This window comes from Mercenaria mercenaria, chromosome 13, assembly GCF_021730395.1.
Source record: "Mercenaria mercenaria strain notata chromosome 13, MADL_Memer_1, whole genome shotgun sequence".
NCBI lineage: Eukaryota > Metazoa > Mollusca > Bivalvia > Venerida > Veneridae > Mercenaria > Mercenaria mercenaria.
The window spans coordinates 67,391,411-67,404,430 of record NC_069373.1 but is presented as its reverse complement, the minus strand read 5'-3'; the positions used below and the strand labels follow the sequence as shown (position 1 = coordinate 67,404,430).

Here is a 13,020-nt window from a genome sequence, read left to right as displayed (position 1 = left end):
GGAAACCGTTTAACTGTTCCTGGTCACTGTGACCTTGGCCTTTGACCTACTGACCTCAAAATCGAAAGGGATCATCTGCTGATCATGATCAACTCCCCTATCAACTTTCACGATTCTAGGCCTAAGCATTCTCAAGTTATCGTCAAGAAACAGTTTAACTGTTCCGGTCACTGTCACCTTGACCTTTGAACTACTGACCTCAAAATGTATAAGGGTCATCTGCTGGTCATCTGCTGGTCATGTTTAATCTCTCTATCACTTTTCGTGATCCTAGGCCCAAGCGTTATCATCCTGAAATCATTTAAATTCGTACTTGTTCGACAAATCACTGTATGTTGCTGGAATTCATTAAAATGTACCCGAAAAAGTCTTCAAAAATGATTTTTAGCTCGACTATTTGAAGAATAGTCTAGCTATTCTACTCACCCTGGCGTCGTCGGCGTCGGCGTCACACTTTGGTTAAGTTTTTGCATGCAAGTACATACAGCTATCATTTAAAGGCATATAGCTTTTAAACTTATTTTTTTCTTTTTCTAGGTCAATTACCAACCTCACTGGGTCAAGTTCCATAACTCTGACATGTATTTTGAGTAAAATATGCCCCCTTTTGGGCTTGTAAAATTCTTGTTAAAGTTTTGCATGCAAGTTACTATCTCTAAAACAGATATTGAATTGAAACTTCGCATGTGTCTTTGGGGTTATAAAACTAGTTGATAGCACCAAGTCCCATAACTCTGACCTTCATTTTGGCCAAATTATGCCCCCCTTTTGGACTCAGAAATTCTGGTTAAAGTTTTGCGTGCCAGTACATATAGCTATTACTAAAAGGCATATAGATTCGAAACTTATTTTTTCTTTTTCTAGATAAATTACCAGCCTCACTAGGTCAAGTTCCATAACTCTGACATATATTTTGGGCAAATTGTGCCTCCTTTTAGACTTAGAAAATCCTGGTTAAAGATTTACATGCACGTTACTGTCTCTAAAACTAATGCAGATATTGAATTGAAACTTAATATCTGTCTTCAAGGTTATAAAAAAAGTTGATAGCATCAAGTTTCCTTATCTCCGACCTGCATTTTAGCCAGCCAAATTATGCCCCTTTTTGGACTTAAAAAAATCCTGGTTAAAGTTTTGCGTGCAAGTACATACAGCAATTACCAAAAGGCATATAGATTTAAAACTTATTTTTTCTTTTTCTAGATCAAATACCAACCTCACTGGGTCAAGTCCCATAACTCTGATATGTATTTTGGGCATATTATGCCCCATTTTGGACTTTAAAAATCCTGGTTAAAGTTTTACATGCAAGTTACTATCTCCAAATATAATGCAGATATTGAATTGATCTTCACATGTGCCTTCGGGGTTATAAAACTAGTTGATAGCATCAAATCCTATAACTCTGATAAGCATTTTGGTCAAATTATATCCCCTTTTGAACTTAAAAAAACTCTTTTGTTATTTAACATTTTGGGTAATATTTTCCTGCTTCTGGATCAATATTTCGAATAGCCGAGCTTAGCTATCTTACGGACAGCTCTTGTTTATGTTTCCGACCGTTTGAATGAACCAGAATATGCAATTATACCTTACTTATCAACTGTATTAGTTCAATAAACATCTCTATGACAATGTGTTACAGTATCCAAGTTTGAAATTCATTTATATAGCTTAAAAGCTGTATGATTTTAAGATGGGTTTGGGTTTGCGGATAATGTATATGTGAACTCATTCAATTCTATAGAATATAAGTTAGTTAGGTTTCATTCCACGATTTGGTGTAAGTTAGGTTTTTATCCATTCCTCGTGTAAACTCAGGTTCGGTTATTATCAACTCGAAGTTAGGTTTTTATCCTTTTCCTCGCTGTCAGCATATTTGAACGTGTATTGTGTCAATATGCAGTGGGCTAAAAAACATAGTGTAAACGGGTCTATAAAGCAGTACATTTTTGCATCCGAACAATAAAATAATAGGGGCAACAAAAGCATACAAGTACACCATGGCAATAGACTTTGAAAGCGAACAGCATGAATCCTGACCAGACTGCACGGATGCGCAGACTGGTCTGGATCCATGTTGGTCGCAAATGCACTATGTTGCTTTTCTCATGGTGCAGCTCATAAAGTTCCTAGATTGCAAAACAAGGCATGCCTTTCCAATTAAAAGGAACGTTTATTATCTTTTAATTGAGAATATTATCATGGATACCTGTAATGGTCTCATTTTACGCCTAAAAATAAGACACAAACTAGTACTTGAAATATAGAGTTTATCATAATTAATCATCAACAAAGAACATCGAAGACAGATAATTACTGTTTCAACAGTGTTGTCCTTTCATCTATAATATATAAACATTGTTTGGTCAAAATTATTGTTTGTGATTGTGAATATATTGGACCTCCGCGGCCGAGTGGTTAAGATCGCTGACTTCGAATCTTTTTTCCATCACCGCTGAGAGTGCGAAACCTCGCTTGGAGTGTACAATTCCTTCATGTGGGAAAACCATCCAGCTGGCTTTCGAAAGGCCAGTTGTTCTACCCAGGTGTCCGTCCGTGATGCAGTAATTCCCGAATGGGCTCTTAGGGTCTTCTCCACCATCAAAAGCTGAAAGATGGCCATGTAACCTACAACTGTGTTGGTGTAATGTTCAATCAAACAAAACATGTAATTATTATTTTTTATATGAACCCAATTTTATTGTCAGCAACTACTGGCTGGAATTCATCGAAACTTCATAGGAAGCTTCACGTTTAAGAGGAAATGTGCAAATTGTCTTCATATTTTGTTCGATTGATTTTTCACTAAGTTATTTGCCTTTTAGTTTTTAACATAGTGTACTATAGTACAATCCATTATCCGGAGTATTCCACAGCAACTGCTGGACGGAATTCAAGGAAGCTTTATAGGAAAAGTAGCGTTTAAATCATCTTCGTTCTTCGGTTATTCCCCAATAGCCACAGCAAGGAATTCATTGAAATTCATAGGAAACTTCACTCCTAAAAGGAGATGCGCATAAAAATTTCATGTTCCGGTCGGATGATTTTCGGATAATTCCTCAGTAACCACTGGATAGAATTCATCGAATCTTTATAGGATGCTTCACTCTCAAGAGATGGTGCGCATATTATCTTTATGTTCCGATGGAATGCCCTTAGATTATTCATCAAGAGTAAACTAGGCGTGCTCAAGTCAAATCATTTTTTTTCAATACACAATAATCATATTTCGGAGAGTATCCATCGGTTTTACCGATTCTTATCCGATAAATTACTATAGGCAAAACTTACATACGTGTTGTTATTGAAATACCTACCTCAATATTTGTCACACAGCCAAACCATCTTTTCTTGTAGATTATTTTTCTTCAGTTTTTTACCTCTTTTCCATTGGAGACCAATCCAGCGGGGAATAGGGGACATTTATAATTTCGGCATCCTTTTTCCAGCCTTCCTCTACGCTATAAATCAAACTCTTATATCAATGACATGTTTGGTATTTATGGCTGCTTGTAGCTGTTCCTTTCCAAATTAACTTAAATTTCATAGTTACGATTAACGTACCTCTCAGACTGATTTTAAGTGAGAAAATAACATTTAAAGTCATCGTTAATCGATAATGACTAATGTCGTATAAAATAGCAAGTATTCGTGTCATCTTTCAAGAGGATTTGTCAGAGACCAGGACGGAAAATAGCTGGAAATTTAATGTAATTGTCTAACAACGTCCCACCAATGTCCATGAGCTACAAAAAGAATCACTAGATGAAAACTGAAATTATTTAAAGCATTTACAACGATTTATTCCGCAAATATGTTATACCAACTGCAATAATTGTGACTCTTTTCAATTCGATGTGGTAAATCTATCTATTTCTTATATGTAGTCTGTGCTAACATTTGATGTTCAGGAATATCTTTGGCATGCATGTCCTTGAATGTCTTTGGCATGAAATGTTCTCGATGTCTTTTGCATTCATGTTGTTTAATATCTTGAATGTCTTTGGCATTCATGTTCTTGAACGTCTTTTGCATTCATGTTGGTATTCGTGTTATCAAATGTTTTTACATTCATGATTAGTAATGTTTCGTGCATTCATTGTTCAGGAATGTCTTTGGCATTGACTTTCTTGGATGTCTTTGGAATTCATGTTCTTTGAATGTCTTTGGTTGAAATGTTTAGGAATGTCTTTGGTATTTATGCTATTGAATGTCTTTGGCATTTATGTTCTTGAATGTCTTTGGCATTCATGATCAGGAATTCCTTTGCATTCATGTTCTTGAATATCTTTGGCATTCATTTCCAGGATTGTCTTTGGCATTCATTTTTTCGAATGTCTTTTGAATTCATGTTCTTTATCGTTCAGGAATGTCTTTGGCATTTATGTTCTTGAATGTCTTTGACATTCATGTTCTCGAATTTTTTTGACTGTAATGTTCATGAATGTTTTTGACATTCATATTCAGGAATGTCTTTGGCATTCATGTTCTAAAATGTCTTTTGCATTAATTTTAAGTGTTGCTGTTTTAAGGCGGTGTACTTAACGGTGTGTTTAGTTATTTTGCCTCCTGTGGGCAGATCGTTTGGTACTTTTTGAGGTCACAAAAATGTATAAAATGATCTCTCTAGTTTTTTTCTAATTGACAACCGGATACAAAAGTACACAAGTAAGAAAAAGAACAAACAGGTGTCCCTTTATTTTCGTGTAAGAAAAAGAATAAAAAAGAATATCTTAAAATGTTGTATGAATTGAATTTATAGGATTGAGATAGCACTGAAACTTATGAGCCAGGGGAAAGTTACTCAATAATTAACTATATAAAACTTTTCTTTTTTCAGCGGTCACCTTTTATGAATAGAACTAAGATAAGAATTTTCTTTCAATCTATAAAAGGAATCTTATCATTTTGAGTTCATTTGTTCAACACTTCTGTACGCTGGTAAGTAAAGCTTTAAAATAAAGCATAAGGAAACGTAAGAAATATTTACGTTGTAAAAATAATTTTTAAAGTAAGTTTGAAATTATGTTTGCCGTTTTTTTAGGAAATTTACTATTACTTCTTGGATGTTTCAATAGGGCATTTTACGCACTGATTTTTCTAAAAGATTAAATGAAGTACCTTTTATTTTGAATTGTTGTTCGTCCCTTGAAATTGAAATTTCAAAGTACTAAAGTGCCGACAGATATGTGAAGTGTCACGTTCGATATGAACATTTGGTTGCTTTTCTCATTTGAAAACAACAACAACAACAACAACAACCTTAAGGCTTTTGCAGATTCACTGGGCAAACACACATAATTTTTAAATCTATATTTTCTTTCAAAATAGTTTTTCCGCGTTACCGTACAACATTTGATGTACTTTATATATGGGACACATATGTCTGCGCTACTTTTTTATTAATTGTTTTCTTTTGATTAAAAAATAAGCATGAGACAGATTTTAAATTATTTAATGTTAAATTAGCTAACAAATTCTATCCGGTTATCTAAACAAAATGTTTTGTTTCACCGAAACAGAAGAACGTCATCACAATGCTACGGCTGGCACTGGTAATAACTGTGTTGTACTTGGCAGGTATTTGCCGTGGGTAAGTGCATTTATCCTGTTTTGTGTTGCCCGATATTTACTATTCGCCGCGGTTAAATGTACTTGTTACTGTCAAATGTACTTCTTCTGTGTTGTGATTGATAAATATTACTCAGTTAAATGTATTTGTCCGGTTTGGATCGAGATGTTTATTTCCCCTGTGATTACTCACGGTTTAGTATATTTGTCATCACACCGGCCATAGCTTTATCAGATCAAGTGGTTCCAACGTTGTTTGAGCGGTGAATTTTACGCCGATCAGATGGAGAAATATGGCCGATACTACAAATTTCCGGTATTTTAAGTATGATTTTAATGAATTTCTACCTGTTTAATAATTAATCAAATGAAAACGATGGGTGCACCTGGAGCGCAAATGTGTCTATGTTTTAGCACATATGTCCATTTAGCTGAGATTTGTGCCGTTTATTCAAACACTTCTGTACAGTCCGGCGGGGGAAGGAGATTTTTGACAGGTTTTGACAATATCGCATCAAATATAGTGTTAATCGGGAACAAGAAACTGTTAAAACACCTTTTTCGTAAAGGGCTACCTCTTAAAACAAAGCGTGTGTATTTTCATAGAATTAGTCAAGGTTATTTCTGAAAAATCGGCCGAAAACCTAATGCAACGCCGTTTCGAGTGGGTCGTTATGCAACGCAATCAAGTGGATACCGTTCTGTGTCTTACTTGCGAAGTCTTATCCGTCTTAACAACAGTCATTAAAGCCTAACAATGAATAAATTTAGTGAGTTTTATAGCATTATAATGATCCCGCCATTTCTAATATATTGTACATCGAACAATATCATTAAGTAAATAATGGTAATCGTTCGTAAAAACAAGAACCAGTTCACGGATATCTGTCTCCTCCACGAATGGTACTGAACAGCATACCAAATTCGGGTTGACTCTTTAAATCAGTATAGTTACAGTTGGTTACTTTTTAGTCCCTTAAAACCAATACATTGCGATTTCATTACTAATTTGTTGTGCATTTAAGCTGTTCATACAAAATAAATAAAATCTGGTCCATGATAAAAGTATTAATCAGTTGTTTGTCAGATTTTCATTCATATTCCTGTGGTAGCGTTCATTTAGTTTTAGAAAAATAAATCACAGAGAACGTTAAAATTGGCCAGGGAAAAGACAAGATTTTATTTGTCCTCTATAAAACAGAAACGACGTAATATACCTCTATGGTCCCGTTCAAAAATGAAAATACAAATGAAATACAGACACCAATGAAAGAAAATAAACCGGACCAGCAATACTAATAGAGATGTGCCACAGTTGTACTATTTAACTGTCTCTAACCAAAGAAGAAAAGTGATGTTTGTCAACGGGTACTTATTCGATTTGATAAGAGTTAGAAATATTGTAAAAATAATGTATCTTTTGCTTCAGAAAGTTGTCTCAGAACAGCCTTGTCACTTGCAATGTCTAAAAGATCTGTATCTTCCTCTGTTAATTCTTCAAAGATTTCATCTCATAAAACTCTTTCTTTTAATACCTTATTGTGAACAGTTTTTTTTCTTGATATTTTGGTGCTTGAAGTTGGAGTTAGCAGTCTTTCGTTTCTCAAGCAAACGATTAAGAGCATTTTCTCCATGTCCTCAATGTGAATAAAAACACACACACAAAAAAAAAAGAAAAAAAAACTACGGTGCTCCTAAAGTGACATGTTACGCACTTTTTTCCACTTAGGTAATGTGAGAAACGAAAGACTGCTAACTCCAACTTCAAGCACCAAAATATCAAGAAAAAAAACCTGTTTACAATAAGGTATTAAAAGAAAGAGTTTTAGGAGATGAAATCTTTGAAGAATTAACAGAGGAAGATACAGATCTTTTAGACATTATAAGTGACAAGGCTGTTCTGAGACAACTTTCTGAAGCAAAAGATACATTATTTTTACAATATTTCTAACTCTTATCAAATCGAATAAGTACCCGTTGACAAACATCACTTTTCTTCTTTGGTTAGAGACAGTTAAATAGTACAACTGTGGCACATCTCTATTAGTATTGCTGGTCCGGTTTATTTTCTTTCATTGGTGTCTGTATTTCATTTGTATTTTCATTTTTGAACGGGACCATAGAGGTATATTACGTCGTTTCTGTTTTATAGAGGACAAATAAAATCTTGTCTTTTCCCTGGCCAATTTTAACGTTCTCTGTGATTTATTTCTCTAAAACTAAATGAACGCTACCACAGGAATATGAATGAAAATCTGACAAACAACTGATTAATACCTTTATCATGGACCAGATTTTATTTATTTTGTATGAACAGCTTAAATGCACAACAAATTAGTAATGAAATCGCAATGTATTGGTTTTAAGGGACTAAAAAGTAACCAACTGTAACTATACTGATTTAAAGAGTCAACCCGAATTTGGTATGCTGTTCAGTACCATTCGTGGAGGAGACAGATATCCGTGAACTGGTTCTTGTTTTTACGAACGATTACCATTATTTACTTAATGATATTGTTCGATGTACAATATATTAGAAATGGCGGGATCATTATAATGCTATAAAACTCACTAAATTTATTCATTGTTGGGCTTTAATGACTGTTGTTAAGACGGATAAGACTTCGCAAGTAAGACACAGAACGGTATCCACTTGATTGCGTTGCATAACGACCCACTCGAAACGGCGTTGCATTAGGTTTTCGGCCGATTTTTCAGAAATAACCTTGACTAATTCTATGAAAATACACACGCTTTGTTTTAAGAGGTAGCCCTTTACGAAAAAGGTGTTTTAACAGTTTCTTGTTCCCGATTAACACTATATTTGATGCGATATTGTCAAAAACTGTCAAAAATCTCCTTCCCCCGCCGGACTGTACAGAAGTGTTTGAATAAACGGCACAAATCTCAGCTAAATGGACATATGTGCTAAAACATAGACACATTTGCGCTCCAGGTGCACCCATCGTTTTCATTTGATTAATTATTAAACAGGTAGAAATTCCTTAAAATCATACTTAAAATACCGGAAATTTGTAGTATCGGCCATATTTCTCCATCTGATCGGCGTAAAATTCACCGCTCAAACAACGTTGGAACCACTTGATCTGATAAAGCTATGGCCAGTGTGGTCATGTTCCATGTAATATTTATTCTGTGTTGAGACTAACAGATACAGTCCATAAAATAAACAAACGTCTTTCTAAACATGGATGGATCCAAACGGAAGGGGAAGAAGCATTTTATAGAAATATTCCGATGGCAAATACATATCCGTAGCCCTGGCCAACCTATAAACCGGGCAAGTCTATTTTATAAGTACATCAACACGGCTGACCCATTTAAACGAGCTGTACTTGCTACTGTTAATCACAACACCTACCCACAGATACAACACAGGATAAATACATGGCAAAAACTAGCTACGGTTAAGTTAATTTGCTTTGTGTCATGATTGGCAAATATTTTCTGCGGTAAGCATATTAGTCCTGTGTTGTGACTGGCAGGGGTTAAGTGTATTTTTCCTGTAAAGGCTAATCATGCACTACCAAATCAAACGTAAGCCTAAGCTGGTCAAGTAGTTCAGATGTAAATAGTCCTAGTCTTTCTTCTTTTCCTCGTACACGTTCTCAAAAGAATCTTGTTTTCTTTTACTCTAGTGCGTTTTAGTATATCTAGCATGCTAGATAAAAATGGCGGCGTAGGAACTTAAGTCTCGGAAAGGGACATTAGAAGTGGCTAAAAAGGATTAAATCAGAGTGTTGTATTTAAAGAATAACAGTTTTCTTATATAAAAGTTAACACTCCTTTTTCTACCTTTTCTTTCTATAGAAGTAATAAACCAGTAGTGCTTTACGGCAATACAAGTCCCTGAAAATCTAATACTAGTATGCTAGAAAATGTCGAAAAAAAAAAGTTATTAAGTAAGTGGATTTTATATGAAATGACAATCAGCCGGATTTAGTTGTGTTCAGCCTTGACAGACTGGCACCTTGATATGATTGACATATTTTGCTATAGCTGAGTGTATTACTCCTGTGCTGTGATTGTCAGGTATCTGCTATGGCTAAGAGTAAGTATACAATTTTCAGTGAAGAAAAAATGTATATATATGACTGTTGTGGTCGGTTATATGGATATTTAAATAGATCAAGTTACAAGCCTCGGGGCAACACCTACTTCAGCTCTTTTGAAAATGCCCGTGACAATTATTGAAGCTAGATACTTCATTCAAATAATACTTTCAGTTAAACAGAAGGCTATATCTTTTACTGTAATATTTCCTCACTCGACTATAAAAACATTTCCTTTTTCAAAAGCATGACGTATCAGGAGATTTACTGTAATATTCTAGTATGTTTCGTGATCTTAAAAATGTCCATTCGCCGTAAACAATCGGTAATTTCCGTGCGAATACGTATCTTCAGCATGCGATTTCGGAATCCTCCGGCTACAACAACCGGAGAATGCCGAAATTTCATTCGGGAAATACATAAAAGAACATTCATTGCTTATTGTAATTACGGATCCATTACTTTAAGACAGACAACACTTTGTTGAGAAATGTGTTTTGTTACCAATGTTTTCAGTCTTAGGTAACAGAAATACAATGAACACGCAAACTTTGCAGCTTTCTTCTTAAGCCAGTAACCTTAATATTTCCAAAAGTGTGGAAGATGGTTTATTTTTATGTGACAATTCACGACGAGAGTTGCTCTTACTAAATACTGCTTTTCAGGTATTCTCTCCAGCTGAAGCCATACAATGAGACGGCAATTATAATGTTCCTTGGAAACGACTTGAATCGCGATGGCCATATCGACCGATCAGAAATCAACGCTACCTTTAGTCTTTACGACAAAAATAGTAACTTTTAGATAATATTTTTACCATACCTGTTCATTTAAATGAGAGTGGTTGTCTAGTGGTTAAGGGGTAGGCTGCTTAGGTTCGAGACCCCACACCTTCTCATATGACACCATTATTTGGTTTTCCAGGAAACGGACCTAAAAGTGGTTCGATCAAGCTTTTACCTTCCATTACAATCGAGCCAAGAAGAAGTTATATTGAACTAAACTTTGTCAGCCTATTTAATTGAAATTTTGCTAGTTCAAGACCGAATATAGTAATAAAATTTTCTTATTTTTTACTATTTTTCCGTAGAATTATAGAATAATCAATCAACTATGATCTTTTTTTGAAGATCAAAATAAGACATTTTCCAAGATATATGCCTAAATATTAAGCTGAAGGACAAAGATAGATATGTCATTGGAAACAAAACTCAGGGCTGATATTCAGTGAAACCTGTGTAAGCGGTCATCTGTTTTAAGTAGCCACTTGTCTTAAGCACATTGCTATTTCCCAAGTTCCATACTTTCAATGCAAATTAACCTGTATAAAGCAACAACCTGTCTAAAAAGGTCATTTGACTGGCTGCTTAACGCAGGTTTAACTGTACAGCAATTGAATATTATAAATATTTAAGGTGACGGATACGAGACAAGATACGAATACACTGAGTATATTTGCGGAACTTCCCCAGCTCTGTATCAATTATCACATTACCTCTTTGACGAGTATGACTTCAATGGGGACCATATACTAGAGGAATATGATTATGAAGTTCTCTACGACCAAATGGATAAAGACAGTAAGTAATATGTACATCTAGGTTTTATAAATCTAGTTTGGGGACCAATCTTAAAACTCAAAAATCTTAATGCAACCATCTTGAAAATCAACAAGTCTCAGACCGGACCCTAAAAGGAGTTTTATAACATACTGAGACTGAAGCGTAGGCAGAATGTGACTTTTATTTTTTTTCTATGATTGATGAGAATATTACTCAATACGTAGCTCTGTTTTCTACAATGCTATAGGTGTAGGTGCATTATATACAATATAATTTGGTGTTACGAGATCTGCCCGGAATGTTGAAAGATACAGGTCTGATTTTATTACGCTAATCACCTTATAAACACTATTTTTTACACATACGGTGTTTAACGCGTGTTTGTATTATATACACATGTATATTTCTGTTTCATTTTGGCATACCTATAGATAGAGCACTAGTTAGTAATCAGATTATTTTCACAGCAAAATCAATGTTTTACGAGTCAAGAGCGTCCAACATCTTACCAAAATGATACATAGTCGAAGTGCGATTGAATCGGAACATTGCTATGTTTTCTGAGGTGCAAGTGCACGCTTGAATTCCAGAAAATGGTCGTCGAGCGTTCTAAGTTGTGAAATCTTTATCTGTTATTGGTTCGGAATAAATAAGTCCACACGGAACTAAGAGAATGATGTTGTGCTTCGTGTATTTCAGAGGACGGTCTAATCACACCAGGAGAATTCATTGACTATTGGGAAAGGGTAAATTTATTCTTTATAAGTTGCTTCAACGCAAATGTTGTCTTTGTTTTTTTATACACCCCCTTCCACCCCCACCCCCACCCCCACGCCTCCCCCGAAAGGCACGAGAGATATGGTTAAGGTCTCCATCCTTCCGTGCGTCCTTCCATACGTCCGTTCGTACACCTTAATAAATCCAAAGCTGTCAGAGGGATTTTGTTAAAACATTAACACAATGGTAGGGGCCATTAAGAGAAAGTACTCTGTACGGGAGGGATAGCTCTATCTTGGTTACTTTTTGAATTATCTTTCTTTATTTAATTTGCTACTTTGTCGGGAGCATAACCCCAAAGCTATCAATGTGATTTTGTTAAATATTTTCAAAATGACGGATGACTTTGAGTGGAAGTGCAGTGTACAATAACTATAACTCTACTTTTCTTACTTTTTGAATTATCTTCCTTCGGTAAATTTACTTAAAACTGTATTCAAAGTATTACTTCTTGGTCACTTTTTCCGCGAAACATTGCCTCGGCGGGTCTTAATTGCCTGACCAAAAAGTTGTTATCTAGACCCGTAAACATGCAAGTTTATTGAACAATAACTTATTCAAGTATACGGTGCAGCGCTACAAACCTTCTCTCTGAATGTACATGTCTTACTCATTGAGATGTCTTTTTCTTTTAGGTTTTCCCAAAGTATGAAAATGTTGGACCGCACCCAGAGACGTTAGCTCATGGACCATCTTCCTGTCATTGAATTTGTCTACTGCTTGAGCGTGTTGTCATTTCATTTTCATGAAACAATGAAAACAATGTGTCTTTGTGTGTTGGAAATAGTTGCCGTACATAACAAATAAAAATGTTTTGCGAATGAAAGTTGTGTAGATTGTTGCACTAAGAATATGCAAAAGTACTTGGATACATGTATTATCTTTATGACAATGTGTAATTCCGCTTATTTTCTTTAAACTTGTTTCAATGTACATTTGGTTAAGATATGTTGAAAGTAGTTCGTGCACTTTTAAGTTTCATTTAGGTATTATTTGGCAGCAATATCTATATATCTATATAAGAAACAAACAAT

At 35.0% G+C, this 13,020-nt stretch overlaps 1 protein-coding gene across 1 annotated transcript; it reads left to right on the top strand.

Moving 5' to 3' along the window:
- Positions 1-4,903: 4,903 nt before the first annotated feature.
- On the top strand, positions 4,904-12,812 carry LOC123530204 (uncharacterized). The gene is made up of 6 exons (XM_045310948.2): positions 4,904-4,944; positions 5,526-5,596; positions 10,313-10,440; positions 11,063-11,227; positions 11,909-11,955; positions 12,622-12,812. Exons 2-6 carry the CDS (start codon positions 5,541-5,543, stop codon positions 12,691-12,693), a joined length of 468 nt encoding a protein of 155 aa, XP_045166883.2. The 5' UTR covers positions 4,904-4,944; positions 5,526-5,540; the 3' UTR covers positions 12,694-12,812.
- The last annotated feature ends 208 nt before the right edge of the window (positions 12,813-13,020 follow it).

Excerpts from the sequence above, each read along its gene's own strand:
- LOC123530204 (XM_045310948.2), top strand. The coding sequence starts at position 5,541 with ATGCTACGGCTGGCACTGGTAATAACTGTGTTGTACTTGGCAGGTATT. Across the intron at positions 5,597-10,312 it reads TTGGCAGGTATTTGCCGTGG|GTATTCTCTCCAGCTGAAGC; the intron begins GTAAGTGCATTT and ends ACTGCTTTTCAG. Across the intron at positions 11,228-11,908 it reads CGACCAAATGGATAAAGACA|AGGACGGTCTAATCACACCA; the intron begins GTAAGTAATATG and ends CGTGTATTTCAG.